A 24366-nucleotide genomic window follows, 5' to 3' on the forward strand; every position below is an offset into this window, starting at 1 on the left:
AGTTTGGAGTGTTTGAGGAGGCTGTGGCTATTATAGGGCTGTGATTGATGCCCACTTAGAAGTTACGGCCAGTCCCTACTCTGAGCAACCCATCGAAATTAAGTATTTCAACTATTTTTGTATTGTAACTCTTTTTGATGCAACGTAGTCACAAAAGTTAGTAATTCAGTCGTCCACACATTCAAAAAATAATCGAAAAATCAAGATAATTATTACAATATTTATTTTCATAAATATTAATTTATTTTAAAGAATTCAACAACGCTAGATTGAGAAACCCAAAAGACTACTTATTATAGCTTTCTTGAATCATTGAGGTCCGTTAAAAATGCTCTCTTATTAATTTCTTTCAAACAAGAAATGGCAGGTCAATAATAATATTTTGTAGTTAAAAATTCAAACAAGAGGCCGCATAAGCTGAACGATCAGAAGCGAGGTCACAAAGCCCATTTTGTAGTCAAGCTCCATTCCTAATTTTCGTTCTGAATACCATTTATTCTGTCATTGGAAAGATAACCATCGGCCCTCGCCAAGGTACTCACGAAGGATTGGACGTAAAGTATCTTTGAAATAAACAGCATTCTTTTTCATTCTCTACTATACTTCTTTTTTTTTTAATTAAAACAGAAAAAACTATGTACATTATTGGAAGGCACTCAACTCAGCATAAGATTTGAGCGTTATTAGAAATATTTTCCACAAGTGGGTTTAGGAAAAGGTAATGGAATCACTTTTGTTAATATACTTTTGTAGAATTTTTATTTAGTAATTATAAGTAATCTAGTGAAATTCAATTCATGACAGCAACACCGATGGTGGCTATAAAACAGTTTTTAAAATAACCTAACTTCTTAAAAGTCGAGAAGTATGATTTTAAAAACGAGTACGGGGGGGGGCGATATACCCATACCAATTTTAACTTTCGTGAAAATAAAAAGCTCAAAATTAATTTCTAGGATAGGGAATAAATTTAAAGTCAATAGTATTTAATGAGTGTTAATCTGACACAATAACAGTTCATAATATAACAGGCCACACTGGATGATTTAAAATCAGAAAGTAACAGCTGATTTGTCGTAGTGGTAGGCTGTTTACTGTCATCGCCGGAATGAGAATGTCAAATTTCAATGTGGTGGTATTTGTTCAACTGTTTTCTATTAGATAATATAAATATTGTATCTTCAAATTCTTTAGAAATGTTTATGTACACACGTGTTCTGTTGTCGTTCATGTGTAGAATACGTTTTATGAACATTAAGTGGGTTGCTCATACTCACCAGTATTTAAATATTTATGCAGAGTTAACCTTAGCAACTTTGCCTTGTATTGGTAACGATTAACAGTTCAATATGTCTAAGCATTATGATGACAAACCTGCCTGGGCATTTTGTAACTATTGTGAGAATGTGGAATTTAGTTGTGTCCAACAGTTTGTGAAGTACGTAGTAACATTTAGATTGCTTTTATTGTTGAACTTTTATCTGTAGTCCACTTCAGCTATTAATCGTTAATAAAAGAGAAACGTCCCTGTTTTAGGCATTTACGTGAAAAGCATGGCACTAAAGAAGGTGGATCATTTGTATGTCGTTACGGTGAGAATAATGTTTGCTGTTCGTTACCAGTTGAAGGTGTAAGTGACGCAGATTATGAAAGACATGTGTATAAACATCATACAACCACAACGCCTTATAGTAATAGCATGTCTAGAAAAGTGTCTTCTTGTAGCTCGTCTAGTGATAAACAACATTTCCAAGATAACAAATGGACATTATACTCTGCGGCTCAGAATTTGCCTGCAGTTCTAAATGATCCAAATAAAGGAAAGCAGGTTTGTGTGTTAACTTAAACTTTAATTCTATGTGAACTTTATTCTCAGCCTGTTACATAACTTCAGTAAGAACAACTTTAAGCTTTCTTATTACTACTATATTAAACTTTATTTTATTTTAGAGAGATTTTTTCACTAAAACTTGGGGAGATAATTTTGTAGAATTGAATGATGTACCTGAACCTAATTATTTGCCACATATCACCATCCATCATTTTGAACATTATTTGAAAAAGATTGGCAAAGTAAGTCCAGGCTTACATTTTTATTTTGCAAAGTGATTTATTGGATATTTTAGGTGAACATAATTACATTTGAAACTATTTTTAGAGGCATAAACGACATTTAAAACTGAACAGTATTGTACCAAAACCGCCTACCCATGCCGATCTACTGCAGACTTTTCCTTCGTTAAGAATTGGAAAATATCCAGGTATTTATCAAAATCTTGGTTTTTAAATTTTGAAAAGTTGTAACGCCTAAACTCTACTTAGTAAGTAGTTCTGATTGTTCTTCAGATCACCAGTTTTACCTTCAGTTATGAATCTACTATTATTCTCTACTCATATTGATCCTGCACTAGCTGTTCGCTCTCTATCAGCTGACCATGAGCGTTTCTTGGATACTTGAGACTTACTCAAATTCTTTAAAGAGGAAATTCTGTCTTCTTAATCATTATGAACTTGAATAATATACAATTATATACATAGTTTATCACTATGATGATTGACAAGTGCTCAAGAATTAAATGTGTTACAGAACGTGGGTCGATTGTGAGTAGTAGATCTTCTTGCTATTCTGGGATGACGATTCTAGGATTACGGAACTTAAACTGTCTGTACTGCCGAATCGATTGAAAGTACGCCAAAATACAGAATGTAAAATCTAAAATACTCCGCCTCATTTTGGATGTTCCATTCGCAAGAGGGTTTTAATATCTTGTAACTTGTCGTTTGTTTTTTATGTTTGCAAATCTCGCTACACCAAATACTGCCAGACTTGTCTTCATACCTCGATCCTCTTTCAACTGCAAATCGTTTCTTTACTACACTCTCATCCTATCCACAAAGACTCATGTGTTGGTGGTATCGTATCTAAAAAGTAGACTAATAGAGAAACCTCAGTATGACTATCAATCATGCTGCTTCTTTGTTTTATTAGAGCAGTCTTGATTCAATAGATTTTCAAGAAAAAAAAAAAAATTGTGTAAAGACTACAATATTTTAATAATTGGTCTCCCAATGATTGGCATTCCACATTTATTCGCCCTGTTTTAGATAAAAGCAGTTTTGATATTGGAGTAATACCTAAAATCTTTCTACAACCAAATTTTGACCTTAGTAATTTGGATACTTTCAATACTGTATATCCACATACGGTGCCACCTAGTAGTAGTTCTTCAACTAAACTGAATACAGGACCTTCGGCAGTCAATTCAGCGAAACTTCTGCAAGAAAAGGTATCTATATTCTATTACGAACAAAATATTAATGATTTATTTCACTCTCTGCTCATGTTTAAATCAGAAAATTCAAAAGTGATGATAAATTCAGTGCTGATTGAGCCTTCTAAGATATTTAAAATTTCCTGAATGAATAATTATTTTTAAAATAAACAATTGTGAACATTTATCTAAGAGGGTATTAATGGTTAACTGGTTAGATTCCGGTTTTGTAAAAATTATGTGGAGCCCATAATATTACATTTAAAAGTTCTTTGAATTTTATGTATCTTTTCAGTCCAATTTTGAAAATTACATTTTCTTTTGAAAGTTTAGAACCAAATTTTTTTAAAAATTTGTTTCTAATAATATATGTAAATTTGTTTTTTTCAATTTAGTTAACGCACTATCTGGATATGGTTGAAGTGCAAATAGCACAACAAGTTGCTCAGAAATCGGAAGCATTTTTTCATGCAATGACTTCTCATGATGTACTAATGGAACAGTTAGGACAAACTATTTCGCTTGTTAAGAAATTGAGGTAATGATTTTGTTGTGAAATTGACTGTTGTTATGCTATTTTATTATCATAAAGTTTTAAAAATATTATTACAATTACTAATATGTGATTATTGTATACAGTTAATGTGCATGCAGTTAATAATTTTTCGAATTAAAATATTACTATCACTGGTTTTAGACTTTCGTTCTCTACTCATCCGAATAGATTTTACGAGCTGCACTACCATGTCCTTTCTCTGAATCTGAACACGACCGACTACATTTCTCCACTCTGAAACAGTGGCAAAAACGTTCCTTTCCCTAACAAACATATTAATTATAGAAAAATGTAAACATTTTCAAAATGATCCAAGCCTATGCCGAGTAGTACCAAAATGGTCCTTGTCTACCGTACAGTTCCTAAATTAAGAAAAAAAAGCTTGATTTTTACGTTAACTGAATTTTTTTCAAAATATTCTTTCATAGAAGTTTATTATGAGGGAACATCTTGAAAACATGGTCAAAATAACGATTACACAGTATTTCTTAATTTCCAAAAATGAAGTCGTTTGTACAAGATTCATTTTGGAAATGAGCCTTATTCTTACGCTTTGAGACTTTTGATATTCTGAAAATTAAATTCAGAATTTCTTATGTACTTATTTTCATTTCAGGGAAAAAATTCAAAAAATTGATAAAGATTTGGTAGAGGATTCCCTTTCAATTATTAAAAACACAAGAACTTGTAATAATTATCACGAAGTGTACCGTAAGGTTTGTATATTCTTCATTATAAAAACTAATGCTAGATATCCCGCTAGAAAGTAAGGCAACATCTTTAAGAGAAATCTCCATTGCTTATTGCATTCTACAGCAGGTTTTAAGTAACCAGACTTACACTGGATGCAATAAAATTATTTGTAACCTATTAATCTATATTCTGTTTTTAACCGTTTTTTATTTCACTATTATTCTGAAATGGAAATGTGTCCGGGAAGATCTGTTCATTAAAACTGTCCGGTAGGACAGTTGTATAAGGGTTGATCGTCAAAAACTGCAAGAAAAAGCGTAACGTTGAAAAACACCCAACTTTGACAATTTTTTTCTCTTTTTCTATAAAAGATAAAATTCCCAAATTTTCTTTAAATTAAAGGGCAAATCCTCCTTTATCACTGTATTTGTTTTGTAACGACCCAGATTTAATAGGTTTCGAGAAAAAAGTTGCCGAAAATGAGCAAAAACGGCTTTTTCAAAAAATGTTCTTGTTCTTGTTCTTCTTGTTGTTGTTGTTCTTGTTACCTTTTTTGTAAACAACGTAGCGCCTAAACGCGTGAACCGATTTTCATGAATGAGGTGTCATTCGATTGAATATTTTATGTAGATGTGCCTTTTGGGGGTCCCGACGCTGTACATCGAATGGGAGAGGAGTTAGCCCCCTTTATGTAAGGCCCCCTCCAAAATTATTATTACTAATTACTCTGTAAATCTTGTCCCGATTTTGATAAAATTTGGTAGGATGATAGGGTTAGGGCTCCCCTACCTAACAATAAAGCGACGATCTGCTCTTACACTTGTTAAGGGGAAGTATAGCAATCGTTTCAAATTATCGACACGTGAACCGATTTTTATGAATGAAGTGTCATTCGAATCGAAATTTTATACAGATTTGCACTTTAAAAGTCTCGGCACCGTGCCTCATAAGGAGGGGAGTTTGCCCCACCCAAATAAGGCCCTTTCTAAAACTATTATTACCAATATTTCTATAACGCTTAGTCCGATTTTGATAAAATTCAGCTCGAATAAGTGGTTAAAGCTCCTCTACGTTGCTGATTCTCTTGCTCCTACTAAGAGGAAGTACTGCAATCGTTTAAATTATCAATGAGTGAACCGATTTAAATCAATAAATTGTTCGATTAAAAAATCTTTGCCTCTTTGCCTTTTAGGGAGAAGTACTGCAATCCTAGATTATTTTTCTTACTCCTCTTAAAAGGAAGTACTGAAATCGCAGTTTAATTTTGCTATTTACGTACAAATACCTTCCTATGTTATTCAAAACGCTTTCTCAAAAAAATTGTTATTGAGGATGGTTTGGGAGCCGCAACTACAATCATTTTTTAAAAAGATCTCTCCAGTGGTAGTTACGGTTCCGACTTAACACCTTATCAGGTTATAATGATAGAATTGCTTATTCCAAATTTTAAAAAATTCTGTAAAGCAGATATGTAACTTTGTAAAATAGACTAAAAGGAAAATCTATCCAAAAGGTACAAAAATCTCCTTAACAAAAACTTACAGTTTAAAATGTTAAGTATAAGGGTTGATTAAACGCCAAAAGGTACACAAATCAGCGAGTACCCAACATTTGATTAATACTTCATTAATATTTAAGTAATTCTACTGCATTAATTTTCATTAATAAGTTATTTTTTAGAATTTATTAGATGTCACAGACCCTTATGCTGGCCACTTCATTTATAATATTTTTTTGTTATAATTATGATAAATCACATAAATATGTACGAGTACATGCATGTTAAAGTAGAAAAAGACAAAGTTAGAGTCGGCTACTGTCTTGAATTCGTCTTACCGAAATATTCGTGAGCACAATTAACACACAGTTAATAACAAGTAGATTATTAAACAATAATTATTCATTTCTCTATTGTAATTTAATTTAGTCCCCCTAATTTTACTTATAGTAAAATACTGGAATAATTAGCTGTCCTAAATATATGCATATCTTATTTACTTTATATTACATATATAAAACATTGTGGGATGAATACCTAGATTGAGAATGTAATTGAAGAAAACTATATTATTTGCGATAAAGCCAGATAATTATTACCTATTATTATAAACGTTTGACTACTTCATACAATAACAATTACTTTAATCGAAGAATGAACTTAAACCGACGATTTTTATTTAAGAAATAAAAATAAATAAATAAAATAAACAAAATCATTGATGTATGTTGGTGTAAGCATTTTTTTAAACAAGGTTTTGAATTTTTTAGCCTCATATTTTTATTTTATTTTTTATAACGTTTTTCTTTTTAACCTGTAATTAATAGTTTGATTATTATAAATAACTAGATATTACAGTCAATCTACAGTGCTACTTAAACATATATTTTGTGGACGAAAATGGCCAGCATAAGGTACAAAAATCTGTGACATCTAATAAATTCTAAAAAATAACTTATTAATGAAAATTAATGCAGTAGAATTACTTAAATATTAATGAAGTATTAATGAAATGTTGGGTACTCGCTGATTTGTGTACCTTTTGGCGTTTAATCAACCCTTATACTTAACATTTTAAACTGTAAGTTTTTGTTAAGGAGATATCATATCAAGGACGCGTAAGAGCTGGAACTCTGGTTAGTTTTGTTGGAAACTTAACCAAGTTGAGGTTCTTGAGTTGTGGGAGGGAAACCCCCTTAGTAAATTAGGACATGAATTGTATTCGCCAGGCAAGGGCGAATCCAGTCCTCTCTTTACGTTTACAGAAAATAACATTTTATATGTAACACAAATTTCATTTCAACTGTTCACAGTTAAAGATTATGTCTACAGTAATGCAAACCCAACCAACAATACAATTGTTATTATCTAGTCCAGATTATGTTGGTGCTCTCGATTTAATACACACAACGGAAGATCTCTTAAGGCAGGAACTGGCTGGAATACATAGTTTTAGGTAAGGATTTAGTTTTTACTTTTTGAGGAAATTTTTTTTCTTCTTGTACATGTGTTTGCTATTTTCATCCCCTACTCCCTCCTATAGGCATTTAGGTTCTGAATTGACTGAAATGTTAAGAGTTATTGATACTTTAATGACAGAAGAATTTGAACGTTATTCTACTGCTGATCTTAATCGACCGTTATTGGATAGTGAACCATTAATTTTGGAAGGGGTAAGTACCGTTATTCCCAAGACCGTCTTATCTTTTAAAATAATTGATCCAGTAGATTCTCATTCCAAATTGATTTATTTTAAACTTTATACTATTTTGTGTGTGATACATTTGATCAGTTGTTGGCGACTTAAATTTTCACAACAGGAAGCATATTAAATATTATTTAATAAAGTTTTGTATTGTTGAAGGAAAAATTGACCTGCATTGTTATGGGCATGCTCCGTCGAGGTCATTACAATTTCGTGGATATGTACCAACGAGAAATAATATCGGCTATAAAAGCAGCAGTTAAACAGGCTGTTATCGAAGTAGTGGCGGGTACTGAACAGTCTGGGGATCAGAGTCTAGATGAACAGCTAAAAACACTTTCTGTCGACGAATGGACTTTGTTAATGTCAAATACATCTAGAGTTCTTCTAAATCTACTCAGAAGGGTTAAGGTATTTAAGACTTTTAATCTTATTTGTACATTTGAAGCAATTAAACAAAAAAAAAAAAGTGACCACTTTAATTATAACCGCTTTTCTAATTATTCTAGAAAGGTTATGAAATTATGTTAAGAGCAGTTGATATCAGTGCTGGGAAACTGACCAGTAATCGAGAGTCTGAAGATATTATTGTGTAAGTTTCATGCTTAAACTTTGCTGGAATTACAATCTTGTTGCTACATTGGGATAGTAATGATACTGTTTTGTTTTAGCAGTTCTGAAACTGGAGATTGGGAACTACCAAGTAGTGATTATGACAAAGTTAATAATAAATTGAACGCTTTGCTTGCCCACGTGTGTAAATATTCTCAGGAAAGATGTGCTCAGTTACTATCTAGTCGTTCACTTCTATGGCCGGATGACAAGTGAGTAAATTGTATTCTCATTTTCTCTTGACTGTGTTCAGAAAAAATGTTGATCGTGCAGTTTTTCTATTTTGAGAGTTTTTCCAATTATATTATTTATGATTTATTTATGAGATTCCCATGAATACGAAAAATACAAAATACTAAATTTACGTCTTGATCTTTTTTGTATAAATAAATATTGGTCCCTATCAACTAAAACTCAAAAATTAAAAATAACAGTTTGAATTTATTATGTCGCTTAGGTGGCAACCATGAGATGCTCCAAAAATAAGGCTTTAAGTCAAAATTCGTTATAAATGGACTAATTTAATCTATGGATTTTTTATTTTTTTAAATTTGTTTGTTTAGTAATTTAGACTTACCCCAAAATACCTTCTACCTCCATATTCTCTATCTTTACGTTCTTACTGTTCACGTTTCTGTTCAACTTTTTCTCGTAAGTTTTGAAAATTTGAAACATTTTCCCGGCGGAATTCGAGTAATAGCAGAATGGAAAATTCATTGCAAACGGTTTTTTAGAGAGGGATAAAGTTAATCTTTCTTCTAAAGTACTTTTTTTTTATATATATATATTACACAGTATAACTCCTAAATTACATTTAGATATTCTACCAGTTGGAAAAATTTTAGTTCACCGGAGGTATGACTGTACCGAACTTTGTTCTCTGCAATAGTCTTGACATTCGTTAAAGTGTTTTATTTGAACTTGCATGTTGTAAGTTTCAATGGTTCGCTTTTATTTCTATTTTAGGGAACTCGAATTTTAGGGGAGACATCATGTTCACTTTTACTTTTAAAAAAAATCAGTGTATTGCATATTTTTTAGGAGGATTTTATGTCTATCCATCGAGTTGTTGACGTGGCTGAAAATAGATAACACACACTTGACTATACATTTCTCTGGTACTTAAATAAAAGTCAAGCTTCAGAGTAATCGACCCTCCCAATTAGTTAGTGCTGTCTATAAACTATAAAATTAGTAAACTGAGTGGTTATTTTGTGGGAAGGTTTTCTTCTTGACCACTCTGACTAGCAATGAATCCTGGGACATGATTGATTTGCCAAATTTACTTGCCCTCATTTCGTGAAAAATAAATAATAATAATGCAATTTGTTGTTAATAAAACAAATAACAGCTGACATTCTTAGAATAATTTCGCGTCCTCGCCTCACTACAGCCATTCCGTTCCGTATTTTTTCTTTGGTCTAGTCGAAAACCTCTAATGGTTAGATGCTTCAAGGAACTGATTCCTGTACCCACCTATGATTGATGGCAGCTTTATATTTTCGATCTTCAGGCTTTAGCTTGTTTTTAAATTACATAGGCGTTCATTGTATCTATCAATGATTTCATTATCTTAGGTATAGGCTGTTATGAACATAGTTCCAATTTTGCTCTCAATCATTTTTAAAGTTAAGACAAATGTACTAGTTGTCCTATCATTCTTACTTCTCGACTGTTTTTGTCCCGACTTTCCATCTTTTTGTCTGCGAAAGTATCGGAAGCCATAAACATTGTCTCTCAACCTTTACTGCTTATTAGAGAGATGTGTCTCATTAAAATAATGATGTTTTGATTTATTTACTAGTTTTCAATGAAACTTTTTATTATTTTTACGCAGGGCCAAAGATGAAAACTCCAAAACTTCTAACATATCATCACATTGGTTGGCTGAAAAGGCGACAGTGAAACAATTAAAGGAGTTGGCCTCTCTCATGAATCACATGACCCAGCAATGTGAGATTATATGTCCAGGTGTGCAAATCAACTGTCTAAAATCTGCCTATACCATACAGGTATGCATTTTTTTTTTCATTATTTGTATGTTTTATCTGCGTTTAATATTATGTTTGAAAATACTTTACCAATGTTTAGGCGACCAAATTTATGAATAAGTTTCATATAAATTCAACCACTAAACTGTTTCTAATTTTGGACGGAGAACCTTGGCGGCAAACCGATGTTCCAGCTTCTTTTCAGAAACTTGTGGATTGTATTGCTGAAAAAGGTAACAATTACTCATATTCTGTAATAGTAGTTCAGTAAATTAGGCAATAATATTAACCAAATAAGTAATAGATTAAAATCGCTCCGACCAGAAGCCAATAGTTTAGAAATCAGACTTGCAGTTTGTTAAAAATTAACACTAACATTAAATGATTTCATTTGAAGAAAACTTCAATTAAAGAAGAAGTTTATGGTTAAAACATCGTGTATAATCAAGGATAATAAGTTTTAGAAAAGGTTTTTTAACATATCAGTCTTTGTGTGGAATTTTATGAGAATTATGCCAATTGCTAAAAGACAACGTGATTCTGGAATTGGAATTATTGTCGATATGCATGAATCAGGCATCTCCTTCCGAGCAATCGCTTGCGTTTGGAGCGAAACCATTGCTTATTGTGCGATTAAGAGCCTTTAAAGTGCTTAAGAAGCAAACAACAATTTAGTGGAGTTGAACTTGCCATCTTCAATGTGAAATATGCGTAACTTATAAGCACCATAAAAGGACAGCAACCACCTGTCTCGTAGCATGGACCTGTCTGAGAAAGTATTGTTAATCATGGTGACGTAATGTATTAAACTTTTTCTTCAATCATCTCCCCCCTCTTGTATCATTTAATATTTGGCGAACTTTAATAATACACGCTTGAGGTGTCTTCGTTCCTTCTGGGCGGTGCATTATTTATTTATTTTATATAATTTTTTTTAAGCATATGTTTTGTCACTCAAACATTGGTTTGTCACTTACAGGAACTTTTTCAGTTCCCAAAGAATTCGCAGCTAATAAAAACGAAAATGAAAAAATAAAAGTAGACAGTGTACTGTATATAGGTCAAGAAAAGTTTGCTGTGGTCGGGTTTGTATTTATCAAATCTTAAATTTATTTTTAAAGTAGTTATTTTAATAGCACTTTGAGATAATTTGTTCTCATTTCTCTAGAACTGTACTTATGTTAGTGAACATTGTGGCTGAATACTGTGTTCAAGCGGAGGAAATACCATTATGTGCAGAATCATTATTAAGATATCTTAGTGAATTGCTTACACAATTTAATGCTCGTTGTTATAAACTAATGCTTGGTGCTGAAGCTGTCTCAGAGAAGACTGGTCTTAAAAAGATTACTATCACGAATTTAGCCCTTCTATTGAGAGCGTTGCAGCTAATTTTATGGCTTATACCTCATGTTCGTTTACATTTTCAAGGTATGCAAGTATACACTTTTACTATGTCACTTTTAAATTTAGGTATATAAAAAAAATAAGTGCTCATGACAAAAAATAGGTTTTCAGAGATGAGACTACTGTATTTAGCGATTTTTCCTAATTTATATTTATATACTCTCTTGAAACTCGCGAGTTTTTAAAATTGGAAGTTACCCTGAGAACTGCCATAAATGTATTAAAAATAATTTGTTTTATAATAATACAAATAATAATAATAATAATATAAAAGTTGGAACGTAATGTAAATGCGAAGATATCAGAAAATAATGGAGTCTTTTCCTAGAATGTCAAAAAAGTGAAAAATCGTATTCTGTGAAGTACTACTTCCAATTAAAAAATCCCCTTGGAACTCGGAATTTTTCTGTGGCCGCTGTAGTTGAATTTCATGGACAAATTTTTCAAAAAACGAACTATTAGTTTTACACTGAAAATCGCCAGTGGAAGTTATCTTTAAAAAAATGTTTGTTTTCGTTTTTAGAACGGTTAGATTTGATTTGATTATCTGGGTAATAATTTATTTCAAATACTTATCAAGATTTTTTTCTACCGAATCCATATTCTTCATGTTAATTCAAAATTGTAAAATAGTGAATCAGGTTACTTAATTTTTATCAGCATCTTTTACGTGGATGTATGTTCTTTAACAAAATAATTCGGCCTACTTAGGAGTAATAGTGTTGCTTTTTCGGGTCGCACTAATCTTGTATTTATCATAACCCTCTCAAGGATTCACATTCGCCTACTAGTGGGTGATCCTCCCCAGATTGTTATAATTGCTCTAATATAACATTTATAGGATTTCGTAAAAGGTTTCCCCCACTCAGCTGCACCATATTAAGAATAGATCGAACTTTTTTAATCCATTTAAACTGACTGTGTGAGTTGTATAATTCACATGGAGATTTGTTACTTTACCAGGTATTATTGGAGAATTACCTAGAGATTATCTAGATGTAGTGTCACAAGGTATTAAAGAGCACGCTCAGGATGTGCACGCTAAACTATTAGAGATAATGCAGAACTTGATGTCAGCTGAATTAAAGAATTGGGATGCCAAACCACCTGTTCCTTCTAAATCTTTTCAAAACATATGCAAGTAAGAAGTATTTTCTTGCAAATATTATTAGATTAGTTAAAGTTCCTTAATAAGACTTGTAATGGTTTCTTTTTGTCTTATTATCATTTTTTCACCATCACCTCATAGAATAGCAAATATAAATATTTTTATGCTCTTGGAGTATTTGATGAAAAAAAAAATCATGTATTTAAAAATTTATTGCCGTCAGCATATTTTATTTTTGTGAATAGAACTCTTATTTTTCCTACCTTGAATAATAGTTTTTTTGTGAAATAATAGGTAATTTTTTTTAGATAAAATCAGGGCACAAGCCTCTTGTGGCTGCGGTGCCATGGGGCTAGGTCCCGTCCCGTTTTCGTAATCTAATCTAATCTCTAATAAATATTTCTGTACCTCGGAGGGAAAAGGCACCATGTCCATTTTTTCGATTTTCAGATTTTGGCATCATTTTACAAATTTTTTGTTGCTCTTTCTACAGGTGTAAAGCACTATTTCCTATGTTTACTATTAAGCGATTTATGTATTTTTAAAAAGCGCTATGATACTTCATTGCTTAAGGGTAAAGGGCACTACATGGACATAATTTTTTTCACAATGGAGATGAAAGTAAAATATTTTAAAATATGGGAGTTAAAGTGGCCGTACCTAATGTAATAATTACGGTGAGAAGTACAGGAAAGAGTATAACCGGAAAAGTGGAACAAAAAATGAATTTGGAAAAATATCTTCATTTGGCTCCCCTGGAAAATTTACTTTTTGTGACATGGTGCCTTTACCTTCCAAGGTACAGATTTAAAAAAGTACTAATAATAATGAGAAAAGGGGAGGGATTAGCTATGTGGTTAGCGTATTCGATTCCCACGCGGAGGTTCCGGGTTCGAATCCAGCTGCTAACCCTTAGATTTTCTCTTCCTAGGAGCTTCTTACAGCTCACTGTCCGGTGATGGACAGTGTTGTCTGTAACGAGAGAACACTGTCCGGAGGCCGGCAGTGCACTGAAAAAAGCTCCGGGCGCCAATAACTTCAGCTGTTGATGCGCTAAAAAAAAAGAAAATAATGAGAAAAAGTCGAATAACATTGATAGTAGTAAAAAGAAGAGTTCAAAACAATACATCATTTCAAAAATAAGATGTGCTGATAGCAATAAATTTTTGTTTATAAAAAAATGTACTTTTTGTGTCTGTTGTAGTACATTATAGTATCTCTGAGAATGGTCCAGGTTGGCCGAAATATTGGGGTGATAGTGAAAAAAGGGATAGAAATGAGAAAGTTCCCCAAAAAAGTGTTATTAATTTCCTTAAACAAGAAGCTAAATTTGGTCTAAACAAAAAAGAAAAATGTAGAATATTTTAATCGTTTTTGATGATTGATTTATTATTCGAAAATAGATTAGTTATTTTAAATTAAAAAGAACTCCATTTTTTTTTTTTTTTTTTGTTAATGTTTGTTTTCATTTCATTTACAGACATGTAAAGAAACTAAACGAAGTTGTAATAAATGTTTTACCACAAGAGCAGATACAAAAATTATATATAGGTGTACATTCCAGTTTTAAGGTGACGTTTGCTGAAAAATTACAAAAAATGAATATCGTTAATGATGGAGGAGTAACGCATGGGTAAGTTTGGCATGTTTCATAAACGAGAATATATATTTAAACTCTCGTGAGAACAAATATGTATATATGTATATTTTGTGCGAACACTTATACGTCTTTCTCTTACTAAAATTAGAAAAAGTCGAATTAAAGTATAATCTCAAAACACACATTTAATTTACACTAACATTATAGTTTTAAAACCGTTCGTTTCACTATTATGTCACTTTAGAATGTATCCTAGAAATTGAAGGGAGTCTCACTTGAGAGCTAATGTCCTAAATCGAAGTTTAATAAACAACGTAAAGACCGTTTTTTGTACAAGTCAATCGCGGATTTTTAGTAAGAAGTATAACGGAAAAGAGAAGAAGGTATTATACTAAACAAGGGTACTTCTTTTTCTTCAGACGTAATCGACGTAAAAAAGCTTTCTGGGATTTTTACTCTTTGGGATATTTAGTCCAATTATTTCTTTAAAAAAACAAAGAAAAAATAATGAAAACGGTATATTTACAAAAAATAACTTAAATTTGATACTGATTAATTATTATTCGGCGGCGGAATTTCTTTATAGCTGTTAAATATAATTCTTACAAATCTGTACCTCTCATCTAGAGCACCAGAAATGAAATAAAACAAACTGTTTAATTTATCTTTGCAGTCAATATCAAGTAAATTAGTGCAAACCTCAGAGTTAATGGAGCTATTTATGTACCTATTTAACAATCTTTTCCTTAGTGAATCATAGAAAGAACATTCCAGCATGAAGTGATTGATATTGTCTCTTTTTCTTTCAGCACAAGTAAAACAAACCCTTTCATGGTCAAATACATGGTTTATTCCTTTATGAAAAATCCTAGGATACTTAGTATAATCTAATCTGAGCTATCAGTCTAATTTTTGAAATATTACACTTGAGATTAACATATGACTTGCCATTGGCCATAGGACATATCAATCTATAATTGGTATTAAATGAAGAATTTAGTACATCACTAATGTCTTTAGATAAACGGTTGTTATAAAATTTAGAGTTGAGGTTTTCCAGGTTACAAAATTGAAATTCAGCACTCTGTAGCTTCCAGACATCCTCTGTCCCTATAGAGTAAAGCATATCTTTAATGAAAATCACCCAGTTATAAGGGATGCCTGGATTATCCGACAAGCTCATAAGTCTCCTGTAACATATCTTCAAAAGTGAACTGTTATCCATTTGTAAAAGCTTCAGCCAAAATTTTATAGTTTTGTTAAAGATCTTAGTTTTAATCTGCGGGCATTCGGCTTCAAGGCGAACATAACTGTTGGGTGATATCAAGCATTGATGATAATTAATACTCTTGGTTGGGTGCCACAATGTTCCTGAAAAACATTTTTAAAAAAATCGTTTTTTTTTATTCCTATTAGTTATTCAAAAAGAAAGTTTTTCCCAAATATGTTTATTATTAAACCAGGATTTATTTTGGCTGTCTCACTAATATTAATCTTTTTTTTTTTTTATATATATATATATAATTTTCCAATAATTTGCAGGCTCGTTACATCAGAATTAACTTTCTACCTGAAAGATTTGAGGACTGTTAAAGCACTGCCTGCCGAGCATCTCGAACTGGCCGCCATGAAAGATATATGGAATGCTAAAATACAAAGATAGCTTCATCTTTTATAATTAATTGTGTTCCTGTTAGAGGTATTTTCTTGATTTATTTCTGAAAATAAGCATTACTGAATTGTTTATTTTCCTGCCCCCTCCCATCAGATCTGCATTAGATTTAATTTTGATCTAGTAAGGATTTGTTAAAGTGAATTGATTACAGGGTGGCTAGATAATTATACTTGCCTTTTGCTAATAATGAACATTTTAAAAAAACTTGTATTTTTTACTAAAAAATAATTCTGTGCATTGAAGAATAATAGTTCATTTGATTAATTATTCTTCGTTTTGAGTGAAGCTTTAAAAAAGAACTTTATAAATTTTAAAAATTATCTTACGCGCTCATTGTTGAAAATAAATAAAAATGATGCGGGGTATCCATCCAAATTCCTTAATTAATTATTTATGCGAGTATTTATTATTATTTGTCAGTCCGTTAGCAGGAGATAACTACACTTGGTTAATGAAGTTTTGTTTTTTTTAAGGTGGCCCTCGGTAATTCATAAATTGTAGTTTTAAATTCAGAACTTCCAGCTAAATTATTATTATTATTCTTTTTTTATGTAATCAGTATGGAAGTTTCTACCTAGCCTTGTCAATTAGATTCACATATTTGGAGAGATTTATAAAGTATAGTGCTTTTACTCAACTAATGACAGAAGAACAATATTTTGTCGTAACAATTTTTGTTCTAACTATTACTCCATAACAGTTCACTCCAAATTGTACTATTTTTTCGCAAAACCTTTTTTTTTTACATTATTAAAAATAATTAGAGGCATATTGGCGTCTCTTTAAGAAAGAGTTGATGTAGTTAGAGCATGCATTATGGGGTAAAAAACAAGTAAGAAACCAGTCAGTTGTGAAAGCCATTCATTATAAATTGTAAACTGTCTGGGAATCAGTTTACAGAATGCTTATTTCTCAATTTTCATTTTGTTCTGTGCAATATAAAACAAAACTGCCTTATGTATGTGTGTATTTAGGATACTTAATGTCACTTAATTGTACTTCGTAAAGTAGAATTTTTCGAAATAAAGAAGGAAATGATTAAATTGTTTTTAAAAAAACTTGCAGCGAAAAAGTTTTCTTATTCGTGGAGAAGCAAAGCTGTTTGCTACTTTAATGTCGAGACTTTCATTAAATAACTCTAAATTGCCTTGTATTTTTTCTGAGTCTATAAACTTTTTCCGTTTTCACATTTTAATGAGAGAACAGTTTATAATTTATCACAATGCATCTAAAAAAACAAAAAAAAAACATTCCAAATCTCTCATCAAAGTCATTGCTTGATTTATTATTAGAGGCAATGCCTAAATCGCCATATCTATTCACTAAGTGAATATTGTACATATATATATATATTTATTTATCCATAAATATTTATTTATATTTATAGAAGTTTGTATTAAACAGTGACAACTAAAATAGTGTACATAGTGTATACATAACCATTATATATCTAGTAAATATTTAAATACAAATAAAAGTATAAATATTTTATGTATATTGTTGATAAATTTTAAATGTAACAAATTTGTTATAAAAATATAATATTGTAAGATTTGTTTTAATTGTGTCTTATTTTTACATCTACTGTATTATAGGTCAAGTGCCAATAGCTAGTGTCAGTGTCAATGGTTGTACTGCAAACCTCAATAAAGCTATTGTTGGATCTCCTTCCACTGGATCCTTGTTCTCTAGGAAGATCTAAGAAAAGGGAACCTGAACGCTAAATTTCTTGAAGAAAGTTCATCCAAATAACTGGATGCTGAGTACTCTCCCACCACTAGATAACTAACCTGGCCCTCCAGGGAAGCTCCAGGCTAAAGCAAGTATATTTAGTGTATTAACATATCCGTTTCTGATCTTTTTTGATGGATCCCCTAGACCAAGAGAGTCAAACTGACGGCCCCAAAGGTATATTTTTGTGGCCCATGATGATGTTCTGAAATAAAATTAAAATAGACAAAATTGTTATGAAAAAAAGTAGCGCTTACAGGAGATCTCTGCCATACCATAAACACTATTCCCTGGTTAATCCTTTAAATTCTGAAGACGAGCATACGCCTGGTCCAGTGCCTTTCCTGATGGCCTGTGAGCGTGCTTAAACACGCTGACTCAGTTCTGGCGACGTTTGGAAGCGATATGTCTGCCACGCTCGTGGGATTCCGAAATATTTCTGTTTTAAGAGATAAATGTCAGGAAGTAGGAATTTCCAAAACATATTCTTATTTAGAAGAGAAATGTCCAAAAATTAAAACGTTAGCTGCACAACGTTATAATATAGAACTAGGGAAAACGGCGTGCAGATCAAGATTAACTGATAAACATCTATCTGCCTTACTGAAGATTGCCTGTTCTCAGTCTTTGAATCCAGATATTGGATAACTAGTACAAGGAAAGCGCTAGCAAGTTTCAGGTAAAAAAAGAATAATTTCAGTTTTATAAATACTTTAAATAAAATTAATTGGTAACTAAATGCAATTAAATATGTAGTGTTTTATTTACTTATCCATATTTCTTAATCCTCACTTCAGAATATAAATTTATACAAATCTATAAATGTGGCCCGCGTGAACCTTGCCTTTGCACCAAATGGCCCGTGTTTTCATTGAGCCTGAGGCCCGTGCTCTAGACTAAGGTAACAAGGCTATATGGGAAGTTGAGGAAAAGATGAGGAGAACCCTTGGTCTAGAGTAATCACTTCCTGATCCTAACATTGTTTTCCAGACGATCCAAAGATGGTTAAGTTGGTTAAAAAGTCAAGAGAATCGTGGAAATGTCAGGCCATTGATTTAGATAGCTACTGATCAACGTCTAAAAATTCTGAAACAGCAAAATTCTATTAGATAAATTAAGACAAATTCCAATTTATCTCATAGTTTTTACTTCAGCATTTTCAGAAATGGTCAACTTTTCATTTACAATCTAATATTGGCGTTAATATTAACTATCATCCTACTTTGCCTTATCATCTTTAGAAAGGTAATATTGAGGTTACTTTAGAAACAGGTTGTGCGTGCTTTTCCCAAAACTCTTACTTGTGGATCCATTTCAAATGGAGCGCAGAAACGAACATTTTCGGCATATATTATTTCCACAAAGGGAAAAAAGCTGCTGAAGCTCACAAAGAGATATGCGAAGTTTATGGCATTGACTACTTAATAGAGCGTACTTGTCAAAATTGTTTTAGAAAATTTCGTTCTGCAGATTTTTCCCTCAAAGATGACCAACGCTCTGGGCGACCTGCTGAAGTTGGTGATGACCAAACTAAAGTCATAATTTAATAGGATCGTCATTGCAGAAGTAATGGCAGAAGATTAATGCCTTACTGTTGATTGATGGAAACAATGGATGAGCATGGCTGAGGAACACGTTAGATTTCTTGACAACCTTCTACTCCAAATATCTTCAACTTCTTATAAAAATAGTTAGTTTTTATTGATTTACTTGCCTAAAATAGTTACGTTGCTTGTAAATAGTGAAATATCAATCCATCTTATAGAGATTTATTAAGAATTTTCCTCGCTTCTTGTACCAATTATATTATTCCACAATTATTAAAATAGTTTCATAAGATTGGTTTGTTTTATTATACATAGCTAGTGAAGAAAGTGGAATTTATAAATAAAATATTTTGGTGTTTGCTCGATTTAAATCAAAGAATAAATTAGAACTTGAAGTTCCTATATTCAAATTAAACAAATTGGGAAACCTTATTAGAGAATCAATACATTCTGTTCTCATTTTAAAATTAGGAATATAAAAGAAATAGACGTTGTCATGCCAATGCTATCTAGCGGCAGTAGCTTAAACTAAAAAGATGTAATAACAGCAACTAGTTTCAGCGATTACCGCTAGGTAGCATGAACATGTACTTTGATACTAATAAAATAAACATTAAATAACCTCCTAACAAAACAACAGTCCGGCAAGGCATTGGGTAAAAAGGTAATACGGGTTTCACCAAATATTCTCTTTATCATGTAGCAACAGTTTAATAATTTGCATTATTAATTAAATGTTCTTCACCCAAGTTGATTAACATTTTATATCGTCAGTATTTTAAAAAGAAGTTTTCCTCTGAAAAAATTTCCATGTTTAAAATTCACTTTTTACCTCATAATTTAATGTTTTATTTGTATTAATGGTTGATGCTGCTGTAACTAAGTCAGTGAGAACTTTACATAGCTTAGAAAACTGATTGTATTATCTATTTGCATTAAGAGATAACTTCCTAGGAAATTAAAAACCTTGTTTTAACATTATTACTGCGTTAAGGACTTCTTGCAGGTAAGCAACTTTTTTAAAATTAGGTATATTTTTAATTACGAGTTAATGTGATTAGAAGTGTTTATGAAATTGACATGTTTCCAAAACAGTTGATAGTAGGTGCATTTTAAGTGTACGCATGTAATTTTAAAAAATTGATTTTAGTCTTGATTATTTTGTTTCAAAAAAATGTTTCAACGGTCATAAGCAGGTAGATTTAATTCGTAACATGTCAATAATTTTTGGTCGTCTTTATTGCTGTAAAAGTAAATTGCTAATTGCGTTTATTATTATTAAATTAAGATTATTCTCACTATAGAGAGAATGAAGTTTTTCTCACTCTCGATTTGAAAAAGAAATTCGGGTAGGGTAATGGAATTACCCTCTCATCCCAAATAGCAGCTTGTGCATTTAAATCGTTCAGTTCCTGTCTTATTACACTTGAAGTATTTCTGCTACGGAATAGAAATGTAAGTAATAGAAATATGCAAACAGAAAGCTATTCACAAAATTTGAATATATCAGCATATTGCATGTTCTATGCTGATTAAAAGTTTTCCTTTAAATATTATACTAATTTACGCATTTTTATAATTATTAGAATCGCATATTCATTCATATTTTACTTATCAATAATTATTTTGCAGTGAAAATGCTACAGTGTCCGTGAAAATTAGTATACATTCCTAACCTTTCAGTTCTAAAAATATGCACGGAATTAAAAACCAAAAATTGAACAGAAGTTTTAAACAAATAATAGGTTTCAATAATTTTATTTCATAATTTTTACAAATGTTTGACAATTAATTTATATTTTCGGTAACACCATGTAACCTCCCTTACTCAGACTGCTCAGTGAATAAGTGTAGAGCAGCACAAGAACATTGGAGAAGTCGAAGTCTCTACATTAATCTGATATTCCGTACTCTCTGATAGATGAAAGTCCATAAATTTAAACCTGTTCGAAGACCTATAAAAAGGAAGAAAAAAAAATTGTAAGAAATAATACTTAACGTAGTAGGACACACAATAAAAAAGAAGAACATTCAATATAATGATTATGAAGCCTTACTATAAACGACCACTCTGGATTAAATTTTAATGAATTTCTGGGTAAGTTTGTTTACTAAAATCAAATTTATACTGCATCAATTTGGACTTAATAAAGTTCATATCATAGTAATTTAATTAAACCAAGTAACACATATTTGTTCAATTAAATTAAAAGAAGAGAAGAATAGAAAGAAAATTTCCGATCAAACCTGTGAAAACTAGTATTAAAAATCAGAATAACTATAGATGATCAATGAATCATTACGTACACACAGCTTCTGAAAAGTCAGACAACCAACTTGAACGTGTACAAATAACGTAATAACGAAGCTAAACCCGCATCTACAACGAGTTAGGCGATGAAATTGACTTTTTATTTTACATTAGCAGTATAACTGTTGGATCATTACATCAAAAGAAATAGAATCTTGTCTAATGACATTAAATAACCTATGTACGTATTACATTAATTATATTTACATTTATCATTTCTTTATATTTTTGTTATGGTTTATAATATTGCCAATATAAGAAAAATAACAAGGTGACAATATGTATGTATGTATTATAAATTTTAGGACTTGAAAAAAAAAGTTAAATATTTTGAAACTAAGGTATTTATATATATGATCGTGATTTTGGCACTTCAGTTGATGTATTGGATGGGATCGTAGATAGGTCTGATATGAAGTTACTAGTTCTGTACTTCGCTGCTAATAGTTTTTGTCTATATTATAACAGGAATGAATAGGGTAGTAGTGCCAACGAGCAGGAGTAGAATGAGAATTACTTGCTGGAGCAAGTGTTATGTGAACAAGACCTTTCTCTTTTCATGGGCTAAAGGTATTTTGCTTATCTTTGTCACTTTTCCCTTTTCTCATATTTACTTTAATATCCACCAAGCACCTTTACAATTCAATTAATTTTTCTTAAATTAAATTGTGACTAGAGAAATTTGTGAATGCTCCCACCAGGATTCGTTGGAGTATACTCATTAGTGCATCCACTAAACGTAAATTTATTTCTGGTTATTATATGGTAATCTGGAGCATCTTTATTATTTTGTTGTAAATGCTGTTTTGTTTCAGTAATCCGTTTACAGTTATTCTCGTCTTCAATAAGAGCAATGCTTCAAGAGGTAGAAACAAAAAATTAGTTTTGGAATTCTTTGCTTTTTTTAATTACAGCTGGTTTTGATTGAATATTGGACACATTTAAAAAACAAATAAATGTAAAACGCTAAATTGAATAATCTAAAAGATACGTTGAGACACTTTGTTCTAGAAAGGATTGCGAAGTCTTCCTGTGGTAATGTTAAGACAAAATTAATAGTAAAACTTAAATTTTCGGTATCGAGCTGAGTGAAGTTTTTTGTAAGTAGTAAGTGATATTCCAATCTATTATCATAAAGTAATTGCAGAAGATTAAAGTCTTGCTGTTGATTGATGGATACAATGGATGTGCATGGCTGAGAAACACGTTAGATTTGTTGACAACCTTTTACTCCACACCTTCGATCTTATAAAAATAGTTAGTTTTTATTGATTTACTTGTGGAAATTTTAGTTACGTAGCTTGTAAATAGTGAAATATCAATCCATCTTATAGAGATTTATTAAGAATTTTCCTCGCTTCTTGTACCAATATTATTGTTCCACAATTATTAAAATAGTTTCATAAGATGGGTTTGTTTTATTATATATACATAGCTTGTGAAGAAAGTGGAATTTATAAATAAAATATTTTGGTATTTGCTCGATTTAAATCAAAGAATAAATTAGAACTTGAAGTTCCTATATTCAAATTAAACAAATTGGGAAACCTTATTAGAGAATCAATACATTCTGTTCTCATTTTAAAATTAGGAATATAAAAGAAATAGACGTTGTCATGCCAATGCTATCTAGCGGCAGTAGCTTAAACTAAGATGTAATAACAGCAACTAGTTTCAGCGATTACCGCTAGGTAGCATGAACATGTACTTTGATACTAATAAAATAAACATTAAATAACCTCCTAACAAAACAATAGTCCGGCAAGGCATTGGGTAAAAAGGTAATACGGGTTTCACCAAATATTCTCTTTATCATGTAGCAACAGTTTAATAATTTGCATTATTAATTAAATGTTCTTCACCCAAGTTGATTAACATTTTATATCGTCAGTATTTTAAAAAGAAGTTTTCCTCTGAAAAAAATTCCATGTTTAAAATTCACTATTTACATCATAATTTGATGGTTTTTTATTTATGATTCGATAGTTTTAAGTTGATGCTGCAGTAACTAAGTCAGTGAGAACTTTACATAGCTTAGAAAACTGATTGTATTATATATTCGCATTAAGCGATAACTTCCAAGGAAATTAAAAAACTTGTTTTAGCATTATTACTGCGTTAAGGACTTCTTGCAGGTAAGCAACTTTTTTAAAATTAGGTATATTTTTAATTACGAGTTAATGTGCAGTAAAAATTCATATTTCTCTCGTTTAAAGGGGAGAGTGAGATCCATGTAATTCTAAATTAATAATGTAAAGTTTAATAACGTCCTAGAATTATTGACCTTGGATTTTGCAAGGCTCGCACTATTACAATAGTTTTAAATTCCAACTTATTGAAAATGGATTTTTTGTCTAAATATTTGTAAATCACAATGAAAACAATTGTGTAAGTAATAGTTTATATAATTTTTATTTTTGTTCTCAGCATGCTTCCAACTTTCTAATGTTAATTCTGAACTAGTTCAATTCAAAGAATTGACTGGGTTGATGATATTGATGACATTTTATCCATTGTAACACATTTTAACTCCTGCAGCAAAAGTAAGTACGTTTTCACCTTACAGCATGTTGTTTCTCAGTTAAGATATTTTTCGTATTATCAAAAGATAAATAATGAAGTATAAAGTAATAGATTAGATACCTAGTAAGTGCAATGAT

General features: G+C 31.1%; 1 protein-coding gene across 12 annotated transcripts; it reads left to right on the forward strand.

Annotated features, from left to right (window-relative positions):
* The first annotated feature begins 1065 nt into the window (after positions 1–1065).
* On the forward strand, positions 1066–22686 carry scat (VPS54 subunit of GARP complex scat). 12 transcript variants are annotated; one of them, XR_012460001.1, is made up of 26 exons: positions 1066–1438; positions 1537–1828; positions 1951–2073; positions 2159–2261; positions 3106–3287; positions 3668–3810; positions 4445–4544; positions 7333–7475; positions 7563–7692; positions 7884–8135; positions 8234–8316; positions 8396–8548; positions 10174–10348; positions 10428–10560; positions 11307–11412; positions 11496–11758; positions 12698–12875; positions 14323–14475; positions 15985–16141; positions 17713–18527; positions 19319–20401; positions 20700–20850; positions 21028–21140; positions 21228–21493; positions 21609–21887; positions 22175–22686. XR_012460001.1 is itself a non-coding variant. In XM_074133076.1 (20 exons), the coding sequence occupies exons 1-19, from the start codon at positions 1350–1352 to the stop codon at positions 16103–16105; spliced, it is 2922 nt and encodes a 973-aa protein (XP_073989177.1). In that variant the 5' UTR covers positions 1066–1349; the 3' UTR covers positions 16106–16141; positions 17713–18597. The 12 variants fall into 12 exon arrangements, 2 of the variants coding, with proteins under 2 accessions (XP_073989177.1, XP_073989176.1); XR_012460000.1 differs by having other exon boundaries at positions 20700–21140; XR_012459997.1 differs by having other exon boundaries at positions 21028–21493.
* The last annotated feature ends 1680 nt before the right edge of the window (positions 22687–24366 follow it).

Source organism: Rhodnius prolixus, unplaced genomic scaffold (genome assembly GCF_049639745.1).
Source record: "Rhodnius prolixus isolate KJV_2025 unplaced genomic scaffold, Rpr scaffold_10, whole genome shotgun sequence".
Lineage (NCBI taxonomy): Eukaryota > Metazoa > Arthropoda > Insecta > Hemiptera > Reduviidae > Rhodnius > Rhodnius prolixus.

Coding starts and splice junctions, on each gene's coding strand:
- scat (XM_074133076.1), top strand. CDS start 1,350: ATGTCTAAGCATTATGATGACAAACCTGCCTGGGCATTTTGTAACTAT. Junction 2,074..2,158: donor ATTTGAAAAAGATTGGCAAA/GTAAGTCCAGGC, acceptor AACTATTTTTAG/AGGCATAAACGACATTTAAA. Junction 12,876..14,322: donor TCTTTTCAAAACATATGCAA/GTAAGAAGTATT, acceptor TTTCATTTACAG/ACATGTAAAGAAACTAAACG.